The 23,150-nt window shown below is 40.0% G+C and overlaps 3 protein-coding genes across 3 annotated transcripts in view; 2 read left to right on the plus strand and 1 right to left on the minus strand.

Moving 5' to 3' along the window:
- The window catches only part of COG5 (component of oligomeric golgi complex 5), a 230,955-nt gene extending 227,021 nt beyond the window's left edge, over positions 1-3,934 (minus strand). The window contains exon 1 of the mRNA XM_004602261.3: positions 3,659-3,934. Within this exon, the coding sequence (XP_004602318.2) occupies positions 3,659-3,752 (94 nt within the window). The 5' untranslated portion in view covers positions 3,753-3,934. The remainder of the gene's footprint in view (positions 1-3,658) is intronic.
- A 3,461-nt stretch (positions 3,935-7,395) lies between these two features.
- Positions 7,396-9,157, plus strand: LOC101539216 (heterogeneous nuclear ribonucleoproteins C1/C2-like). The gene has a single exon (XM_055132588.1). It carries the CDS (start codon positions 7,646-7,648, stop codon positions 8,498-8,500), a length of 855 nt encoding a protein of 284 aa, XP_054988563.1. The 5' UTR covers positions 7,396-7,645; the 3' UTR covers positions 8,501-9,157.
- A 756-nt stretch (positions 9,158-9,913) lies between these two features.
- On the plus strand, positions 9,914-22,831 carry DUS4L (dihydrouridine synthase 4 like). The gene is made up of 6 exons (XM_004602260.2): positions 9,914-10,762; positions 13,695-13,816; positions 18,183-18,300; positions 19,623-19,745; positions 20,768-20,994; positions 21,888-22,831. The coding sequence occupies exons 1-6, from the start codon at positions 10,647-10,649 to the stop codon at positions 22,133-22,135; spliced, it is 954 nt and encodes a 317-aa protein (XP_004602317.2). The 5' UTR covers positions 9,914-10,646; the 3' UTR covers positions 22,136-22,831.
- The last annotated feature ends 319 nt before the right edge of the window (positions 22,832-23,150 follow it).

Consider the following 23,150-nt stretch of genomic DNA (forward strand, 5'->3'; position numbering starts at 1 on the left):
CTAGCTTACCAGCAAGGTTATGGGACAGAGACACAAGAGTGTGTGTCTACGTAACAGGGAGCTCCTACAATAGAGTCCAAGGGACGCAATGAAGGCTTAAGACAGGGCACAAAGAATGACCAAGCTAGGAGTGAACTCGGTGGTAGAGTGCTTGCTTCTAGGCCTTGGGTTCCATTCCCAACAACCAAAAAAAAAGAAAAGGGAAAAAAAGAAGTCAATGAGTGAACATTGTATAAAGTCTCAGACATGGTAATATATAGGTATTATTGACAAGCTGTAAAAGAGTAATTGGATAAAGCAGGAAGTAGAAGGGGCTGGAGCGATAGCACAGCGGGTAGGGCGTTTGCCTTGCACGCGGCCGACCCGGGTTCAATTCCCAGCATCCCATATGGTCCCCTGAGCACCGCCAGGGGTAATTCCTGAGTGCAGAGCCAGGAGTAACCCCTGTGCATTGCCAGGTATGACCCCCCCAAAAAAAAAGCAAGAAGTAGAAGATTATTTCCAAATTTCTGGATTAAGTGACAGAGAATTGAGTGGGCACTAAGCTACACACTAGACACACAAATATGAACATTAATCTATCCCAGCCTCATTACCTACACGGCAACCAAGTACACATCAAACTACGTAAGTTTAATGGTTACAGGATCACCAGGGAAGAGGGGGGAAGATACACTTCACTTTTTTAGATGTAGATCCTATATCTATACATATGTGGCCTTTCATATGCACTTCTTGTTTACTTGCAAGATAGAAAAGACCAAAAAAACTGTAAATGTTAACTCAGAAGAAAGATAAGGATCTTTCATGTGTATTTGTATGACAACACAGTGATTTTAAAACCAGGAAAAATGGACCTTATGATTTAGCAAGAAATTTCAGAATGTCAAAAAAAAAAAAATGAAGACAGGGCTCACAGGCTAAGGGGGGAGGGGCGGAGTAGGGAACATCTATAACTGGGAATGGACAGAGGAAATGAATGCAATCAGATGGAGTTTTCTGAGAAACAGTAAAGAATTAAAAAATAATAAAAATAAGGAGCCAGAGAGATATAACACAGTGTGTAGGGCACTTGACTTGCATGCAGCCGACCCGGGTTTGATCCCTGGCACTCCATATGATCCCTGACCACCACCAGGATTGATCCCTGAGCACAGAACCAGGAGTAAACCCTGAACATCAATGGGTATGAACCCCTTCCCCTTCCCTGCCAAAAAAAAAACTGAGGGAAAAAAAGTGATCAAAAACACTAGAAACGACCACCTAGACAATTAAGAATATTCTTAAAGCATGGAACTCACTGGTTACATGAGTAAAGTATTTCAAAAAAGGAGCTGATCCTCTACTAGCAGAAGTAAAAAGAGGGTCTGTCGGATTTATCCACAACAAAGTCATAGGAGACCTTGCACAGCTATCAATGAAACAAGTGAGGCTGTCTCAGTCCAGTGCAGCACTGCTGCCTGCGATCACTGGTGCCACAATGAAGTGTGCCATCTTCAGTAAACCTCAGGCAGATGTGTGCCAGCACCGCTACTAAAGTGTGAAGGCCCCATCAAGCACCACAACCAAGTGTGCAACCCAACAAATAAAGGGAAGATTTTTAAAAAATATATGACTCATGAGCTATTCTTCAAAAATCTGTTACATTTTCTAGAATGTGCCCTTCTGGAATATATTTCATATTTGGCATGTGTTTTTCTTTCCACTTCTTCACCCAGGTAAGTTTCATTTATACTTCAAATCTAACTGCAAGAAGTTAGCGATGACACAGGGGCTAAAACTCTTGCCTTACATGTAGTCCATCCTGGTTCAATCCTCAGCACTGTCAAGTTATCCCTGAGTGCAGAGCTAGGAGCAGCCCATGAACACCACTAGGTGTGACCCAAAACCTCCCTCTCCCCCCCCCCAAAAAAAAAATACCAACTCCAGGGCCTGAACAATAGTACAGCTGGTAGGGACTTGCCCTGCATGCAGTGGACCAAGATTCCATCCCCAGCATCCCATATGGTCCCCTGAACCCACGGGTAGTAATTCCTGAATGCAGAGCCAGGAGTAACCCCTGACCATGCCAGATGTGGCCCAAAAACAACAAAAGGAAGGAAGGGAAGGAGGGAGGAAGGGAGACAGAAAAAAGAGAGAAAGAAAAAGAAAGAGAGAAAGAAAAAGAAAGAGAGAAAGAAAAAGAAAGAAAGAAAGAAAGAAAGAAAGAAAGAAAGAAAGAAAGAAAGAAAGAAAGAAAGAAAGAAAGAAAGAAAGAGAGGGAGAGAGGGAGAGAGAGAGAGGAGGAGGAAGGAAGGAAGGAAGGAAGGAAGGAAGGAAGGAAGGAAGGAAGGAAGGAAGGAAGGAAGGAAGGAAGGAAGGAAGGAGAAAGAAAGAAAAAATACTAACTCCATCTAGAAGCCTTTCCTGACATGCCCCAATCGAGTTATTTTTCCATTATTTTTCACTGTGCACATAATTCTCTTATTACCTAAAAATACTATACTAGCTTTAAAGCCCAATGGGCTATATCCCCAATTAAAATAGCAGTCATAGCCAAAGTACCAAATATTCAAAACTGAATTTTAATGAAGACACTATGATGCATTATATAGATCCTAACCTAGAAAGACTAACAAAATCAAGTTCAGAAAACCTCATTATGTTTTATGTATGTTTTGACAAAAGTATGTGAATTATCAGGAGAAAGTAAATAATGAAGCATAGGAATAAAGTAAAGAACAGAGAAAAACAGTAACTCAGAACTTTATTTCATTCACAAAACCTACTCTGGCCTATAAATGGGTGCATGGCTTTTTGCTGTTCAATATTTTAAATACTTATTCTGCACCTACTCTATGCTGGATACTGCCATTAACACAGTGGGGAAAAAAAAAGAGGTTTGTACAATGCAGTATGGAAAAGACTAAGCTGTGAATACCTGTGAACTTCATTCCAAAGGATAAGGAACGTGGGGCACGTCCACTTAATACAATTACAACATAATTGTATTATAATGTAATGTGTTTCTCAGACGTTTTATATATATAATATATATATATTTCTTATTTCTGGCAACTTCTTTGCAAAGCTTTCAATAAAGCCGACTGTCAGTACAGAAGATTAATCCCAGTTTGCAGGGATGCTCCACTCCCTCCTTCCCCCATGCATCCATGCATGATTGTGGATAAAAAAGAAAGGAAAAGGAGCAAGTGGGAGCGACCCGTGTGTCCTAGGAAACCAACGGAGGCGAGGCTCCCCACTCCACCAACAATGCGGCCCTCTCAAGCGCTCTGCCATGGATCCTAGCTGGGACCAAACGCCTCACTCGCTCGAAACTGCGGCAGCCGCCGTGATCTGGCATCAAGCCAACACGATCACCGAGTGTTGGGGGACCGGAGGGGTGGGGGAGGCGGGAGACCTAGGCGAGAGCTGACATGAAGGATGAGCAAGAAGAGATCCGCGGCCCTCAGGAAGTGGAGGGGACGGCAAGTCCCTGGGGGAAACAGGTTGGCGAGCGACGGCGCCGAGACGCAAGGGGGGCCGGGCTGAGGGGAGTGGTCACGCCCAGAACGGAAAACTTTCTGCAAAGCGGCGGGTTGAGTCCACTCCCCGGGCCTACTTGCGAAGCAGGACAGTCCACCCTGCGCCACGGTGCGACCAGACCTCGGCTCCTTACCGTCCTGCAGAAGCTCCCGGACTGTCGCTGCGGCCGCTCCGGAGCCCAGAGCCCCGTGATCGGCGCCAGCGACGCCGCCGCGGCCACCTTCCATGGTGGCAGGTGCCGGCGAGGATGGCGTCAGCCGCGGCTCCGCCCCGCCCCCCGCGATGACGTCTAATCCCGGCGCCGCCCGCTCCGCCCTTAGTCGCAGCTCCCGGCCCGCCCCCCGAGTGTCGGTTCCGCCGCCGCCGCCGCCGTCGTCGCCGCTCGGCCGAGCACGTCTGCAACTGCGTGGTTTCCGGCGTTGGCGGCCTTCGAAGGCGCGCTAGGAAAGCCGAGGCCTTTTGGGGCCAGCGTTTTCCGTCGTCTTCGCGGCCTTGGACTCGTGCGCCCCCCGCGCCTCCCCGGCCGAAGAGAAGGTGGACGCGTGAGGGAGCCGCCGCGATTAACTTTAAAGCAAGTATTTGAACCCGACAAGCGGGGCCTCTGGGCGGAGGCCGTAATGGAGAGCGAGCAGAGGTTTCTGGGAGCTTCCTCACACACACACACACACACACACACCAGCCACACACACACACACACACACACACACACGGTTCGCCATCGCGGGGGGGGAAAGGCTGGCGGGAAACGCTGGGGAAGGAAAGTTGCTGGGGCCCGCGGGGACAATGAGGAGAGCTAGAGAGCCGGGGAAGGGAGACGGAGCAGGAAGCGACGAGCGGGGGGAGCCCTGCCGGCCGCGGGACGTGACCTTACGCTTTTTTTTTTTTTTTTGCCGTTTCTTCGCGTTTTCAGCCACGTGCTATGTGTGGCGACCCCCCTCCCCCCTTCCTCCCCCCCTTTTTTTTTCTTTCTTTCCTTCTTAAAAGCCGATGGATTTTCCATATTTCAACGTTGCAGCATTAAAACTGTAAAAAAAAAAAAATCATCAGGTTACGCCTCATTGTATAGTCGGCCGAGAAACCTGCCTGATTCACAAGAGATTTCTCCCGAGATTAAAACACATAAAAATTTACAGGCCAGCCACACAGAGGCAAGAATTTTTTTTTTTTCAATTTTTTTCTTCGCCAAAAGGAAAACTGATATCGTTGGGGGTTTTCTTTTTTTTTTTTTTTTTCTTTTCCCCGCTTCCCCCCCGTTATGTACCGTAGCTGGGTACGCAGGAAACCAGTTTTTCCCAGTTTCGGAGCTACGTGGTTCCTTTCATTCTGCCTAACTGTATTTCAAGACGGCGCCATAATAAATGCCTCTGGTAAATACTGTACTTTGTTTTCATGTATAAAGAAAAGTACTTTCTTTATAAAGCTAAACACATTTAATAGTCATAGCAACTCACGCGACCAAGTTTCCTGGTTCTCTTCATTGTGCTTTCTCTTTGTCTCAGCTCTTTCCCTAGTATTGTTTGCCCTCAATCATGGAGTAAATAGGATTGATCTGAGTGGAGATCGCCCAAATCGGAATAGGCCCTGTGTTCAGACTCTTTTTAAGTTTCATTAGCTGTAGCCATAATAAACTTTCATTTTCGGTTTTTAATTCTTATTTTTGCGATGGAAGATTTTAGAAAAATTGCAGTGTGACGCTTCTTTCGGTGAAGCTGTGAGACTGCTAGACTCACCAGCGTGAGTTTACCAGAGTCAGCCTTAAATCCTATCCTTCCCTGAAGGAGCTAATAGGCAAGGTAGAAACCCAGCCAACAATTGCTTTGCAAACCAGGTGCTTTCAAGTGAATGGATTTATTTATTCCCCAGTCTTTGCTACACATTGAAGTAACCTATCAGCTTTAAAAGCCACTGGAGTTTGTATCCTGTCCCGAGATGAAAATTGAATTATTCTGGAGTATGGTTTGGGCATTCCTGGTTCTTAAAAACTCCCCAGATCGTTCTAAGGTTGAGAACTGCTGATTTGTTTCGTCAGCAAACTCATACCTGAGCAGGGCCTTCCCTATGCAATGAACTGGACTGTTGAGAATAAGAGTGAAATTGTTCTTGCTCAAGTCATTAACCTAGTTAACTGCCTTTGTATACTTTTTAGATTATACCTTACCTAAGTAACTTTCCTGTGATGTTGAAGATGCTACCCTCCCATCCTAATATCCCTCCTCCCTCCCTCCCTCTCTTCCCCCTCTCTCTTATCATTCTTTAAGTTTATTTCTCCCTGCTCCAGAGTTCATCTATCTCCTTTGCAATTTCCACCCTCCACCCCACCACTTTTATTTAAATACTAGTGGTTTTAAGAATTTCTTGCAACATGTGGTATCTTTAGTCCATGTTTTTAGGTTCCGTTTACTGCCTAAGGCTAAAGATTCTCAATTCAAATCTCCAGCTATTTCCTGAATATAAAGTCTACATAAATAATTTTGAAGCATCACCACTTGTCAGACTCATGAGTGACTCAAGTTCAGTGTGCCCAAATGTATTTACTTGTTTATCTTTCCCTGTCAATACCTATTTATTGCTGCCTCTCTTTCTCTGTTTGTATTGGGAGTACCTTGTTTGGACCCAGTGGCTGTAGCCAAAACTGTGCACGTTAGCTAGAATTCTTACTATGCTACATAACATGCACTGTCATCAAATGATTTTTATTTCCCAAAGATCTCCCCAGTTTTTTGGTTTTTGTTTGCTTGTTTGTTTTTTTGGGTGTTTCTTTTTTTTTTTTTTCTTTTTTTTTTCTTTTTGGGTCACACCCAGCGATGTCCTCGGGGAACCATTTGGGATGCTGGGAATCGAACCCAGGTCGGCCAGGTGCAAGGCAAATGCCCTACCCGCTCTGTTATTGCTCCAGCCCCTCCCCAGTTTATTCTACTAAATAACTCAGAGTCCAGGGCCTGACACTGGTACACAAGTCCTGGTCTATGATGGCTCCTAATTGATATTTTGCCAAAAACTCAATGCATTCTAGTAAACTCTAAGTCAAAAATAAGTAACTTTTCTACAAACTAGTCCCATACTATAACTAGTATATATTAAAAACATAGATTTTACACACCTATAGAAGTATATCATAAAACAAATTAACATGTAAGATTTACCCACAAAGGCGGGAAAATGGTCTATTATCTAGATCATACAGTATAAAACCTGTAAATTATTAAACAAATGTATAGGCCCATTTACTATCTAGATTCCCTTGTCAGGAATCAAACAATAATGAACCACAAGTAGTTTGTTTAAGACATTTTCATGCTTTTAGCTTATTCTGTCTTGTTTTCTGTGTTTGGACATACTGTTGTCTCCTAGTGTGCAGCTCAAAACTTTTCCACCTCCATTGTTGACTTCCCTTCCTTAGACAGTTACTTCCACAGTGCTTAAATTTGGGTCTAATTATTAGAGCAATTGTTTTGTGTGAGTGACTATATCTTATTCATTCTTAAATGAACCAATACAAGTCCGTGATTTTAAAAACTCAGAAAAAAAGACTTGTTACATTCTTTTTAAAAGTAGTTGTGATTTTCCATGATAGGCATTGCTCAGCTCTACTGGGTAAATAAGATTTATCCGGAATTTAGAGAAGACTATATTAGAGTAATCAAGATGGGGGTTGTGACTACAAAGACTATAAGGCAGTGAAGCTAAGTTCTAGTTGTAAAGGGACCCCTGGGTTGACAACAATTGTGTGAGGTAGGGAATGCCTGCAGATTTCTGGCTTGAGTAAGTAGAATAGGGGTTGATGGTACAGCATAACCAGGATATGAAATGTAGGACTTATGAAAAGGAAACTATCTTCTTCTTGTTTCTATTTTACCTGTGTAGGTGGCTTACATCTTTCTAGTCATGAATTTTCATCTTAAAAAAGAAATAATTTTGTGAAGAGACGAAGACTGAGCCGTTGTGACAGCATTGCCAACCCAAGCAGCAGTCAACTTTTCCACTGCTCCGCACAGAACCTGGGAATAGGAGAGTAAATTCGAATCTCTCCTTCCCTTTTTTGTGAAAAAAAAAAAATTTTTTTTTTGATCCTCAGCTACATTTTTTTTGGACTTTGTGAGAAACCAAATCATCAAAGACAATGGCCAGCAATGTCACCAACAAGACAGACCCTCGCTCCATGAACTCCCGTGTATTCATTGGGAATCTGAATACACTGGTGGTCAAGAAGTCTGATGTGGAGGCGATCTTCTCCAAGTATGGCAAAATCGTGGGCTGCTCTGTTCATAAGGGCTTTGCCTTTGTCCAGTATGTTAATGAGAGAAATGCCCGAGCAGCAGTGGCGGGAGAGGATGGCAGAATGATCGCAGGCCAGGTTTTAGACATCAATCTGGCCGCGGAGCCCAAACTAAACCGAGGAAAAGCCGGTGTGAAGCGATCTGCAGCAGAGATGTACGGCTCCTCTTTTGGTTTGGACTATGACTTTCAACGCGATTATTATGACCGGATGTACGGTTATCCGGCACGTGTCCCTCCACCGCCTCCTATTGCTCGGGCTGTGGTGCCCTCAAAACGCCAGCGCGTTTCAGGAAACCCCTCACGAAGGGGCAAGAGTGGTTTCAATTCTAAGAGTAGGCAGCGAGGATCTTCCAAGTCTGGAAAGTTGAAAGGAGATAATATTCAGGCCATTAAGAAGGTGTTGACCCAGATAAAACAAAAAGTAGATTCTCTACTGGGAAACCTGGAGAAGCTTGAAAAGGAGCAAAGCAAACAAGCAGCGGAGATGAAGAATGATAAGCCAGAAGAGGAGCAGAGTGGCAGCTCCGTGAAGAAAGAGGAGACTAATGTGAAGATGGAGTCCGAAGGAGGTGCAGATGACCTTGCTGAAGAGGGAGATCTCCTGGATGATGATGATAATGAAGAACGGGGAGAAGACCAGCTGGAGTTGGTCAAGGATGATGAGAAAGAGGCTGAGGAAGGAGAGGAAGACTCTTAAGTTTAGAAATCTTGTCCCATTATTTCTTTATCTAGGCGCTTGTCTAAGATCAAAGTTTTCACCAGTTCCTCTCCCCTAGTATCTTTAGCACATGCTCACTGTTCGCCCCATCCTTGACCTTCCCATGTTCATTCATTCATATTGCCCTGCGCCTAGTCCCATTTTCACTTCCTTTGATGCTCCTAGTAGTTATGTTAAGTCTTACCCTGTAATTTTTGCTTTTAATTTTGATACTTCTTTATGACTTAAGGATGTACGGTTTAAGAAAAGAGAGAGATAAGCTAGTAACTTTGTCTAAATTTTTATTATCAGACCAGTGTTTCTCAAAGTGGGCATTACCACCCCTGAGGGGAACTGGATGATCCAGGGGGACAGTAGTAGCCTCGGGTTGCAATTGCGAGGTGCTTTCTGTTCTCAAAAAGAAGGTAGATTTCTGGAGGGGACCTGAATGTTTTTGTTGTTTTTGTTTCTCTGAGGGGGAGGGTGGTAGGCCAAATAAGTATGTGAACCTATGTATCTGATTGACTAGAGAGTAAAACTAGTTCATCTTACTCTGTTTGTACATTCTACTTAAGATTTAAATTACTGGTTTATATTTATATTATATCAGTACTTTCTGGAGTGACCCAATAAAAAATAGCATGTTGAACAACTAGATCTTTCTAGTGTTGGCTCATTTTTTTGTCTTTTTTTTGTTTTGTTTTGTTTTTTATTTTGTTTTGTTTTCTGGCCACAGCCAGAGGTGCTCAGGCCTTATTCTGGGTCTGCACTCAGGGATCACTCCCGGTGGGGCTCAGGGGAACATATGGGGGGCCCAAGACGGAACCGGGTCACCTGTGTGCCAGGCAAGTGCCCTGCCCTCTGTACTATCTCCAGCCACTCACCTTTGCAAATTGTGCAATGAAGTGATAGCATTTTAAATGTAGCACTTACAGAACTACCAAATTTTATCAGTTGAACCTGTTGGCATAGATATACTATGCAATTGTTACTACAGAATTTTTATTAGACAACACTTCTGTTGTGGTTTTTCTTTTTAATGTTTTGTTTTTGGGCCACACCCAGCTATGCTCAGGGCTTACTCCAGGCTCTGTACTCCGGGATCACTCCTGGCGGGACTCCTGGCGGGAACCATATGGGGTGCCGGGGATCAAACCTGGGTCTGCTGCTTGTAAGACAAGCACCCTACCCACTATACTACACCCGGTGGTGCTCAGGGCTTACTCCAGGCTCTGCACACAATCACTCCTGGCGGTGCTCGGGATCAAATCCAGGTCGGCCACGTGCAACACAAGTGCCTTACCCGCTGTACTATCTCCAGCTCTAATGTGTTTTTTTTTTTATTTTCTTAACTTTGTTTTTTATTGGGGTGAGGGACGGGGGCGGGGGGAGGCATACCCAGCAGTGCTCAGGAGTCATTCCTGCCTCTACACTCAGAAATTTATTCATGGCTGTGCTCAGGGGACCTTGAGGGATGCCAGGAATTGAACCTGGGTCAGCTGCATGCAAGGCAAGTGCCCTACCTACTGTACAATTGCTCTGGCCTCTGTTTAATTTTTAAAATAATGATTAAGGTCTTTCCTTCTGATTCACAAGTACAAAGAATAGAGCTTGGAAATACGGTTAAGCATTAAACATTCAGGTAAATATCGTAAAACATGATACTTCAAATTACATTAATGCCATTAACTGTTACATAAAATAGGATACTTCCAATTGTCAGAAATTTACAGTATTATATATGAAATTATTCAAATGGAATTTCTTTACTATCAATACCAAACGGAAGTAACGAAAATTTTAAAAACATGCAAAATAACATGATATGCTAGGAGGAAACCTTAACCATTTTCCATAATCTTAAGCATACATCAGTTAAGAGGAACAGGAAATGTTAATGTAAAAGTTTGAACCTAAGTATAATTTCTACATACTATTACAGTTACGTAAGGACTGTCAGTAACTTAGGCAATGTTCTGTAGTGTCCTATTCAATAGAAGCTGAAAAGATGCCTAAGCCCATAGGCCTGATAAAATTTGTGTTCTTGGCAAGAGATGGCTAAAATACTGGGAATTCATGTAGTGAAAAATATCTTTTCTCTAAGCAAACTGATTGTTGTTTTCAGATTTGAAATCAATCTATATTCATGGAGAGTGATTATATTCAAACCACAATATGTCAAGAAAGAAAAAAAGACCCAGTAGAAATGTTTCATTCTGGACAGCTGGTAAAAGTCTGTGCCCCAATGGTTCGATACTCAAAGTAAGTATTGTTAAGTGATAAATGAGCTTGGATGTGATTTCCTTTTTATGCTTTAAAGCAGTGGTCTTTAACTGCCAGACCCTGCTGGTTCACAGCTGTAAAAAGATCAAAAGCCAACTGTCTACCACTTTGGGATTTTTAATTGGAATTGCTATCTAGGCTTAGTCCTAGAGCTAGCATTTGCCTACTCTGTCTAGAATAAACAATCTCCAAGCTTCAGTTTTTGTGTATCTAGAACAAAAAGACTTGTCAATCCCTAATAAAGGTATTACATATAAACATTTGTGCACAGGTTTTGTGTGAACATAACATTATCTGCTACAAATCCCCAGGACTACAAATGCTAGATTGTATGCTGGTTGTGTTTTTAAGAAACGTGGGGCCAAAGAGATAGTAACTTTTCTCTACGCAAACTTTTCAGATTAGAAATATATTCATGAGGAGTGATTTTATTCATTAACAGAGTTTAAGGCACCTTGCATGCAGAGAAAATCGGTTCAAATCCTGGCATCACATGGTTCCCCAAGCACTGCCGGGGTCCCTCCTGAGCCAAGAGCCAGGAATGGCTCCTGAGCACAGCTGGGTATGGCCCCAAATATAAAAAAATTTAAAATAAACTGCTAACCTTTCATAGTGGGTCTATCATTTACCTCTACCAGATTCTAAAGGATCTCACCAACTTTTGATAATGTCTTTTTAAACTATTCTGATAGATGTGATATTTTGTTATTTATTATTTAAAGAATTCAAAAATGTTGAATATCTTTTCATGATCTTGTCATCTCTATATTAAATACTTGTCATTTGCTCATATTCTAATTATTTCATTACTTGAGTTTTTTACAATATTTTTGTCAGTAGTACAACTTGAAAGTTACATTTTTAAGATCATTGGTTTTAGGTATGTTTACATTACTTTACATCCAATTTCTAACACTTTTATTATACGAAGCTGAAATTCTTTATCCAGTAAACAGTGACTCCCCATTCACATCTTTCAACCCCTGGCCATCAACATATGTCCATCGTCTCCCTGCCTCACTCTGACAAAAGTTCCCAAATATATGTGACATAATGCCCCCTTTCAAAAAAAAAAAAAACCTTCAGGACCCCACCCCCTGAAAATCTACCTCCTTTAGAGAATAAACAGAAAGTTGCCCCTAATTGTACAGAGGGCTCTCCACCCACTCGTGGTCAGCACTCCCAGAAGCTGTGTCACCCATTTGGGGCAACACTGCTCTCTGAATTTGACATCTCAGGAACCAATAGTACAGTCCTAGTGACTCCAGTTATTTTTTTCAGTTAGCCTCAGCCTCAGATTCTCTTTTTTTTTGCATCAGAATATCCTCTTTTTTTCCCCCCCAATTTTATTGTAGTTGAGTTAACATTACAATATTATTAATGCTTATGCTTTTGATGTACAAAGTTACAGCTGCAACTCACCACCACCAAAGTGCCCAAGATCCTCCACCACTATCCCAGTGTCACTTTTAGTCCTTCACTCCCCCACTAAGCCCCACACTCCTTAATATTCAGGTGGATTTTGGTTTTCTTTTATAAGTATTATACAATTTCCAGTGTAATAGATCTTTGTATTCTCCCAGACTTATACCCAATTATTTCTCCTCTTTAAATTATCATAATACCATACATTTAAATTTAGTATTCAGAGAAACTGATAAGAAAATCAGAATTCCCATGGTGATAATGTACCCTTTAAAGTTAGCATTTCTTTTTTTGTAAATTCTTCGAATTTTTTACACAAGTAATCGTATCATCTACAAATACGGAGTTTATCACATACCTTTTATTTATGCCTTACTGCACTTGACATGAGGTATCTAACATGGTTTTAAGTAAAGACTAATGTTAACAGACCTTTTTTGCCCTATTCTTTTCTGATCTAGGAAAATGTTCTTTTGGTGTTCTGTCTTTGACCTTTAACCTTTTAAAATCATAAGCTTTATAGCACAGGAGAGAGAATAAGTGAATAAGGTGTTTCACACAAGGCCCTCGTCCAAATCTCTGGCCCCAAGCACCACCAGTGGGTACTCCCTGAGCACCAATGCATGTGGCCTCAAAAACAAAAAATTTTGTTAAAGACTTACTGTGTCAAGATATAAATTCATGTGATTTTTTTTCTTCTTTAGCCTGTTAATATTGTGGTTGAGTACATTAATTGATTTTGAATATCCAATTTCTATTTAAACTGGGTTTTTCTAGTACCACTGTAGCAGACTGATGAAAAGGCCTTATACATTACAGACAGATGGAGGCAGAAGTCAAGGTTTCCTGCTTGGTTTCTTGGTTTCCTCATTGGTGCAAAGGGCACCTCATTCCTACTAAGCTGGGGCAAGCATTTAACTGTCCATGGAGTGGTAGCCTGGTAATTCCTGGGCAGTGACGAAAGACCTCCCTTTTAGCTAGGCATCTGATTTGACCCCCATTGGAGGAAAGGAGCACCTCACTGTTAGACACAGAAACCCATTTCCCCACAGGGGCTTCACTGATACCACCCAGGGAGAGTTGGTTAGTGTCCAGCATTGCTTAGCATCCTGGCTCCATTCCTGGTCTGACCTCACTGGAGTGATTGTGGAGAACCTTGTTACAGCTTTGTTAAGGTGAAAAATCAACTCCCCCCTTGACTTGTGCAAATGGAGCCATGGATTTTCTTCTGGTATTTGGCTGGACCAGAGCTATTATTACCCAAAAGTATGATTTCTCTACCTTTCAGGGTTCTTTAACTTGTTTACTATCCTAACCTTTTTAGTTATTACTGAGCAGGGAGAATAAGGAAGAATGTATCTACCCGATCTTCCCATTGCCAGAACTTCCTTCTAATACATATTTAATGACTAAGCAAATCAAGCTTGGAAGTCCATATAACAATGGTATGTTGTAAATGTCTAATAGACATTTCATATGCATACAGGTTGGCTTTTAGAACTCTGGTAAGAAAATACAGTTGTGATCTGTGCTACACACCAATGATAGTTGCTGCTGATTTCGTCAGATCTATAAAAGCCAGAGACAGTGAATTTACCACTAATCAAGGTATGTGAAATGCAAAGTAACTTTATAATAAATTCTTTAAAAAGAAAAAAAAGACATCCTGGACTGGGGAGATGTTTCAGAGGACTGTGCCACATGTTTTTTATGTGGGAGCCCTCGGTTCAAGCCCTGAGTTCAGTACTCAGTACCACATGGTCCACAAAGTACTAAGCCAGAAATGACCCAAAACAAAACCTCGACTTACCTTTTCTATTCAGAGACAACACAATTGAGAAACTCTATTTTTAAATCTTTTCATTTTTGTTGGGTTTTTATTAAGTTTTTAGTATATTCTTTGTTAGTGCCTTGGAATCAATGCATGACAATATCAAAGTATCAGGGGCAGCCTTAAGGCTCCAACCTCTCCTTGGAGCCATTAGATTCAACTATATCCCACTCTTGTCCCGTTGCAAATTACCCTCCATACAAACCCAAAGTGACCGCTATCAGATTTTTATGTAATCACATCTCTTTCCTACTGTGTTATAAACTAGACCTTTCATTGCCTCAAACAGTGGTTCCTGGGGCTGGAGCAATAGCACAGCGGGTAGGGCATTTGCCTTGCATGTGGCCGATCTGGGTTCGATTCCCAGCATCTCAGATGGTCCCCTGAGCACCACCAGGGGTAATTCCTGAGTGCAGGGCCAGGAGTAACCCCTGTGCATCGCCAGGTGTGACCTAAAAAACAAAAAAAATTAAAAAAAAAAAAAAAAAACTGGTTCTCAAGGTGTGGTTTTTCCAGATTACCAAAACCTGGAAATTTGTTAGAAATTAAAATTCCAAGGTTTCACTCCAGATTTCAATGCAGCAGTAACTCAATTTGTACTAAAGCAGTCTATATATTTAAAACCCTCTTGGTGATTCTAAACTTGCATGAGATTGACCTAAAGAGTAAAATTTCAGCAACAGGGAATACATGGTTATCCATAAGCTACTCCAGAGGTTCCCAAAGATATTCAACTTACTGCCCCCTTTTCAGAAAATAATTACTCAGCACCCCACTGGAAATTGACCTTTTCTAAGCAAACACATAGAAACACCCGCGCGCACACACACAGCCCACCCTTGCCAACTGCATCTTAGGCCACTGCTGCCCTCACTAAATCATCGCATCACCACCCCAGGGACTGGTATCACCCACTTTGGGAAACACAGACTTTGTCTCTACGTTTTCTATAACTATCTTTCATCACTTTCTTTCTACCAACTTTATTCAGAAACACCAGTCAGCCCTCTCGTCCTTCAGCCCTGCCTGTCCACAGGCTCCCTATCTCTGGCAAACATCAACTCATGCTTCAAATGTAGCTCTCAAAGTTTGTGTACAAAGAACTTCATGATTATCCTCCACTTATCCTATCTCTTTAAGAACAAATTTTATTTAATCCTGCTGTGCTATAATTTCCTCTGTATAGACCTGTCTTTCCCACTGGACTAGAGACTCCTTGAGAACCATAGTTATTTCTTATTTATCTCCTTAACTTATTTATATCCTAGCACTGTTGAGTGCATCAAGGAACAAATGGTTCCAAATTGAAATTCTGTGACTCCAGAGTAATGAAAGAGAAATACCTCTTATCAGAAAAAAAGAAAATACTTCTAATACTTCTATCCCATGATAATCCTGCAAATTAACTTTTTATTTTTTTAATTTTGGGGTAACATACAGTGAGGCTCAGGGATTATTCCTGGCTCTACCCTTAAGAATTACTCTTGGCAGTAATCAGGGGACCCTATGGGATTCTGGGTATCAAACGTGGCTTGGCTACATGCAAGGCAAGTGCTTTACCCACTGTACTATTTCTCCAGTCCCCAATCCTATAGATTTCTAGATTTCCATAGAAATTCTAAATCTTTCGAGTTTAATGATTTCCCAAAGTCTGCACTTTGGTAAATAACAATGTATCATGTACAGGTACTCCTCAAAAAACTTCAGTAAAATTAAAAGCACATCTAACCAGTTTTTATAATTAGACACAGATGAGAAAAAGAGGCCTTTAAACAGAATGGGTGTGGCAAAAAACAAATAAGGAAGCAGCAGTACATTTGGCTATATTAAAACATTAGCATTTCCTAGGGCTGGAGCAACAGCACAGCAAGTAGGGTGTTTGCCTTGCACGCAGCCGACCCAGGTTCAATTCCCATTATCCCATATGGTCCCCTGAGCACCGCCAGGAATAATTCCTGAGTGCAGAGCCAGAAGTATTCCCTGTGCATTGCCAGTTGTGACCCAAAAAGCAAAAAAAAATAAAACATTATCATTTCCATCAGAGTGCAAATGTACTGAACGGCTGGGGGAAATATTTATAATTTTCATATTTATTATGAAATATAGTGGTTATATAATAATAAGTACTTTCTCCATTTTTAATAAATATTTTTAAAAGGACAACTATAAGAAAAACCACATTTTAAAAGATGCCTGCAGAATACGGAGAAAGATCCTATAGATAAAAATATATTTGCTATTATAGGCAACGTAAGATAAGTTGTGAGGCTGGGGCTGGAGTGATAGCACAGAGGGTAGGGCGTTTGCCTTGCATGCAGCCAACCCAGGTTCGAATCCCAGCATCCCATATGGTCCCCTGAGCACCGCCAGGAGTAATTCCTGAGTGCAGAACAAGGAGAAACCCCTGTGCATTGCCAGGTGTGACCCAAAAAGCAAAAAAAAAAAAAAAAAAAAGATAAGTTGTGAGGAAAGAATTTTCATCTACATTGATAAATATCTGTTGGTAAAGTCTTGAAGGAAAATTGTGTAGCATCTATCAAAATGTAAATTCCTGTCTAACATTCATACTCCTAGGAATTTGTCCTATGAATATACTCACCAAAGCATTCGTTTAAGAGTCTCTTCGGGGAGCTGGTGTGATAGTACAGCAGGGAGGGCATTTGCCTTGCATGCAGCAGGCCCAGATTTGATCCTCAGCCTACCACATGGTTCCCTGAGCGCTGCCAGGAATAATCCTGAGTGCAGAGCCAGGTGTGACCCGAAAAAGAGGAAAAAAAAGAAAAAGAAACTGTGGGGCCAGAGCGATAGTACAGCGGATAGGGCGTTTGTCTTGCATGCGGCCAACCTGGGTTATATCCCCGGCACCCCATATGGTCCCCAAGCATTGCCAGAAGTAATTTCTGGGTGCAGAGCCAGAAGTAACTCTTGAGCATCGCAGGGTGTGACCCAAAAAGCAAAAAAAAAATTAAAAAGAAAGAATCTCTTCATTTTAGCATCATTTGTGAGAGCCACAATTGAAAATGTAATTTAGAAATACATAGTATGATTCTTCCATGTAGTGGAACATGCCACTGAGAAGAAAAAAATTACATCTGAGTATGGCTCCCAAGTACACTGGGTTCGAGGAAAAAGCAGCAGTTGTAATATAATATACAGATTTGTTTAAAACATGGTCTCTCAAACACAGTAAATTAATTCCCCTCTTAGGAATCTGTCAAGAATGTTATACATTTTTTTTGGGGGGGGGGGGGCTGGAGCGATAGCACAGCGGGTAGGGCATTTGCCTTGCACGTGGCTGACCGGGGTTCGAATCCCAGCATCCCATATGGTCCCCTGAGCACCGCCAGGGGTGATTCCTGAGTGCATGAGCCAGGAGTGACCCCTGTGCATCGCCTGCTGTGACCCAAAAAAGCAAAAAAAACTTGGTCACACCCAGCGTTGCTCAGGGGTTACTCCTGGCTCTGCACTCAGGAATTACTCCTGGTGGTGCTTGGGGGACCGTATGGGATGCCAGGGATTAAACCCAGGTTGGCCACGTGCAAGGCAAACGCCCTACCCACCGTGCTATCATTCAGCCCCAAGAATGTTACACTTTTTTGCAAAGCTCTGGGTTCAGTTACTTGCACTGTATGCCACTCCATCCTTTCACCACTGAGTGTGACCCTGGTAGGCCAAGAGCACTGAACCAGCAAGCCAACCCTACTATGCTGAAAATCACTGAGAGTAGCCCTGACTGCCAGAATTGCTAGGTGTTGCCCTATTTTCAAAACTGCTTGTTGATTTCCAAAGAGATAGTATAAGGGTTAAGGTACTTGCTTTACATACCACTGACCCTAATTCAGTCCCCAGTGCTGCATAGTCCTTTGAGCATCCCTGAACACAGAGTCAGAAATAAGCTTTGAGAATTCCCCAAACACACAGCCCGCCTCAAAAAAGTTTGTTGTATTTTTTATGTGATCAGATTTTATACTGTTTTAATTTATATTAAATGTACATTGCTTTTAGAATATTTTAAATCATTTTAACATTGTTTGAAGTTATTTCATAGGCTAAAAATAGTTATTTTATCTTGTGCAGATATTAAAGCTTTGTATCCTGTGTGTATTTCTGTGAATTCTAATATTGAGCTATTTGTCTTATTAGGTGATTGTCCACTGATTGTTCAGTTTGCAGCTAATGATGCAGGACTTTTATCTGAGGCTGCTCGTATAGTCTGTCCTTATGCAAATGGAATAGACATAAACTGTGGTTGCCCTCAGAGGTAAAGCTCAAAGAAGTTGGAGGCGGGGCTGGAGTGATTGCACAGCGGGTAGAGTGTTTGCCTTGCATGCAGCCGACCCGGGTTCGATTCCCAGCATCCCATATGGTCCCCTGAGCACGGCCAGGGGTAATTCCTGAGCATCGCTGGGTATGACCCAAAAAAGCAAAAAAAAAGAACTTGGAGGGGAAAGACTATGCAAATGTGGTAAAACGTCTTTTGAGTTTTCCAAAAATTAAAAAAGGAAAATAGATGTCATCTGGGCACTAAATACAGAGGATAAAAACAAGGAACATAAATGCAAGCTATTTTCTGATAATTGCATACATATACCCTTGGCATGTGTTTTTTGGTGTTTTGGACTTTTTGTTCTGTAGTTCTGTCTACCAAACCCAGGAATAATACATGTAACTCAGGTGCTTTACCATTGAGCCGCAGTTCAGGCCCTTGGTGTTTTGTACTACCTAAAAAGTAGAATTTTTTCATGTCTGAGTCTGCCTTGAATCCCAGCCATTAATAATTAGGCATAATTCTTGTGTTTATAGCAGTTCCTAAAATACATTTTTACTGTTATATCACACGTATTTGCTATAAAATCTATTATTTTGAAGAACACTGTTTTCTCCTAATTTCCTTTTAATTATACCTTATAATTACCTTTTATTTCTGTATCATGATTATTTGGTTGGATCTTAAGTGCTAGGCTATACTTAGTTGAACAATACTATCCCTATCCTCCCAGCACTGTACTAGATTATCTGTCAGTCATTTAAATTTGTTCAGTTTTGTAACTGTGTATCTCACAGTGATACAGTAATAATTTTTTTTAAAAGTTCAAAGAATAAAAGCAAGGATTTAAATACAGCATAATCCAAATCAGATTAGACGTATTTGTGTGCTCATTAGGAAAATTAAATAAGCTATTTGGTGGTGATGGAATGCTTGAGCCAAAAATATCTCTCTACTATTAAGACTTATAAAATCTCTTGTAAGAAATAATAAACATCAAATTAGGAACTTAAAATATGTGGAGTAATTGTAATTAACTATAAATGTTTGAATCGTGTTTCCATTGAATGAATTTTAACTGTCTCACTTGCCAGGGAAAACCATTTTCCCTGAATACTTTTGATCTGAGAATATGTTTTCCTAATCTAATGTTGATCCACTTAAAAATCTTGAATCTATGAATTTGAAAAAATCTGATTCTGTCCCAGATCAGTAGATAGTAATATATGTAGATGTGGATTTATAATGCTTTTAGAATTGCATCTCCTCTTCCAGTTATTGACCAGTTTATTTTTTGTCATCTTCACTTCACAAAGGTGGGCAATGACAGAAGGTTATGGAGCTTGCTTAATAAACAAGCCAGAGCTTATTCGTGACATGGTAAAACAAGTAAGAAATCAAGTGGAAAATCCTGGATTTTCTGTATCTATTAAAATAAGGTAAGGATAATATTTTAATCTGTTGATAAGCTGATCAAATTTTTTAATTTTTTTGTGTGTAGAATGTGAGGGTGTATAATAAGTTGATATGTTAAAATGTTGAAACAAGATATTCAGTGAGAATTGTCCATATTTTCTATAATCCACAGTTTCCTTTTGTAGTTGCTTGGTTTTGTGCCATTCCTGGTTGTGCTCAGGGCTCAGGGATAACTCCTGGACATGTTCAGGGCAACATACGAGATGCCATGCTCAGGGACCATAAGGGATGCCAGGTATCAAATCCATGTCAGCCAAGCAAATGCTGTACCTGTACTACCTCTCTGGCCCCACTTAGGCAAACATGTTTAAAATCCTTTATCATTAAAAAATTTTGCTCAAAAGAAACCCTTTACTTTTTCTACATACTATTTAATGCTGAGAAACATTGCTGGTACATCCATAGACAGCATGAATGATATGGGTACTCAAATCTAAAAATGGAAATGGAAATCAAAATTACAGAGGATTATATTCTCCCCCCTGCTAATTGGGGTGCACATGACAAATATTAGGATAGTATCTTTGGATTCTTCTCTGACAGTATTTTAATGATCTTTTCAGTTTTCAAAGCCCAAAGGGAAGAAGATCTAGATAAGACTTACTTGTTGCCTATTGTTGCAGTAGTGTAATACCTAAATTTAATGTCTTAAATAAGAACTGATCACTTGGAATGAAGATAAGAGTACAGGGGTAAGGAGTAAGGCCTTGCATCTGACCAACCATGCACCACCAGGAGTGATCCTTGAACACAAAGCCAAAGTAAATGGCCCTGAACACCACCCAGTGTAGCCCAAAAATAAAACAAAAAAAAACCCTGCTGATCCCTGAACAAAGCTACTAATATGACATGTTGTGACATGAACTAATAATACGATACAGTAAAATTAACTGAATAATGTACTTGATAAAATACTCTTTAGCTTATTTTAGCATTAGGATTTTTTGTTCTGGTAAAAAAAAAAAAGATTATCTTGAAATTACAGGATCCATGATGATCTTAGAAGAACTATAGATCTCTGTCGAAAGGCTGAAGCAACAGGAGTTTCCTGGATTGCAGTTCATGGGAGAACTGTTGAAGAAAGACATCAACCAGTTCACTATGAGGCCATTAAAATAATTAAGGAAAACATGACTATACCTGTAATTGCTAATGGGGACATCAGAAGCTTAAAAGAAGCAGAAAATGTCTGCCATATTACTGGGACAGATGGTAAGAAATGAGGACTTGCATTTTTTTTTGTCTTTTAATTAGTTTTTAAAAACATTTTTTTACATAGATGTACTAATGTTACTATGATTTTCATTATTTCTCTTTAAAACAGAGCCATATTTCCTTATTGTGCTAATTTAAGCCAAGTAATTTATTAAAATGATGCTAAGTATTCTGCTTCAAATAGCAAATCATTTTAATTGGGGTAAATTATTTGTTACTTTGCTGCCAATGAATGATCTTTCAGACAGCCTATTATATCCAGTAAATGAATAATCTTCCAAACAGACTAACCTAGACTGTTAGTTTGAGGATCTGATAACAGACTAGGTTAGTAAAATAGAGCACCTAGAATAGAAATAGAATGAGTGAACATAAGAGTCATGTTATAAGAACCAAAGGAACCCAGACTAGTACTTTCATTATCTTCTATTATTAGCATCCAGACCCTTTGATAGCTCTGGATACATGGAAGAATTCAGAGAAAATGAGAAAATTTAAGTAAATCCAATGTATAACAGCATGAATTTAGCCTTAAAAAAAATTTTTTTTTAGACTTAAAGACTAATTGGTGTACAAATCTTAAAAAAAAATTAAGGTGCATTTAAAATTTATTGGTTTATTAACATTGATGCTGACGAGTATCAACAGTACAAAAGTGGTTCACACTTAAATATGGCTTAACTCACACAAATTGCAATGCCATCATTAATATGTTAAATGTGTATAACAAAAGCATTGTGAACCTAATAATAATGCTTTATTTCCTTAATGTCTTCTCTAATGGAATTTGACCTCATAACTATGAATTTATATATGTGTGTGTATATATATGTATTTCTTTTTAGGTAACACTTTCAGTTCTTAATGGACAAATATTATTTAATTTGTAGGTGTGATGGTTGCAAGAGGACTCTTAACAAACCCTGCCATGTTTGCTGGATATGTGGAAACCCCTCTGACATGTGTCTGGGACTGGGTTGACATTGCTCTTGAACTTGGAACTCCTTTTATGTGTTTTCATCAACATTTAATGTACATGATGGAAAAAATAACTTCAAAGCAGGAAAAAAGAGTTTTTAATGCTTTATCAAGCACATCGGCAGTCTTAGATTATCTTACAGACCATTATAAGATTTGACTAGGCTTTCTATATTATTTTAACCTACTTCATCTTATACCAACAGTGAAAACACACTGGTCACATTTTGGTTTTTACTTTAAATCAGTGACTTTCAAATAAGCCTTTGGCTACATCTTTAGAGTCTGATTTTATAAAGATTTGGATGGCCCTGTAATTTACAATATTACAGGGTTCAAATGGTTCAAATATTTCCATTATATTAGGTTCAAACTGTGACAGAAGCTACTCTGAGTGCTAATATGGATTTATTTTTTAATGTGATGCTTTTCATAAAGGAATCATGTTTTTATTGTTTTTTTTTATAAATTTTTTAATATAAAAGTGACTAACCTATAAGCTAACCTGGTTTGCTTTTAAGCAAATGCTAACAGCTATGTAAAATAAGGAGGAATAAGAAGTTCTGTATAGGATTGTATTCCCAGCTTACATTAAAAATCTAATTGGAAAATCAAACTGTTATTTCCTAAATGAATTATACTCTTCACAGGTTGTTTTCATTTATGTATAACTGAAGTTTGTGACTGAGTTTTAATTCAACATCACATTTTATATAATTTAAAACTGAAAGTCAATGAAACTTAAGTTACATTAGATTCGCATTTTAATATACGTAGATCCTTTGAACATATGAGTCTTAACTAATATGACTTTTAATGTGATCATTATTTCAGTCCCTCACGATCTCAGGTATAAAAATTGGGGGAGTAACTGATCTAAAAATTATTATAAAATGATTATATATTTAAAACATCATTTCTTAAGGAATAATGACCAGGTCTTTTAATTTAAAAAAACTTAACTTTCATGCCCAGTTTTTAGTGATAGCATCTATCTCCTGGCAGTTGGCAATACTACTTTGAATTAAATGCAAAGTTCCATGGGTTGGGTATGTTAGTAGTAAAAGTTTTATGGCCAGAAGTAGATATTTTATGTTAAGATAAGTTTCATAATTAAGACCTTGTTCTATATTACCAGCTTGAAAAATGTCACTAAAAGGAGCTAGTTGGGAATA

Source organism: Sorex araneus, chromosome 1 (genome assembly GCF_027595985.1).
Source record: "Sorex araneus isolate mSorAra2 chromosome 1, mSorAra2.pri, whole genome shotgun sequence".
Lineage (NCBI taxonomy): Eukaryota > Metazoa > Chordata > Mammalia > Eulipotyphla > Soricidae > Sorex > Sorex araneus.

Excerpts from the sequence above, each read along its gene's own strand:
- LOC101539216 (XM_055132588.1), top strand. The coding sequence starts at position 7,646 with ATGGCCAGCAATGTCACCAACAAGACAGACCCTCGCTCCATGAACTCC.
- DUS4L (XM_004602260.2), top strand. The coding sequence starts at position 10,647 with ATGGAGAGTGATTATATTCAAACCACAATATGTCAAGAAAGAAAAAAA. Across the intron at positions 18,301-19,622 it reads AACTGTGGTTGCCCTCAGAG|GTGGGCAATGACAGAAGGTT; the intron begins GTAAAGCTCAAA and ends CACTTCACAAAG. Across the intron at positions 20,995-21,887 it reads CCATATTACTGGGACAGATG|GTGTGATGGTTGCAAGAGGA; the intron begins GTAAGAAATGAG and ends TTTAATTTGTAG.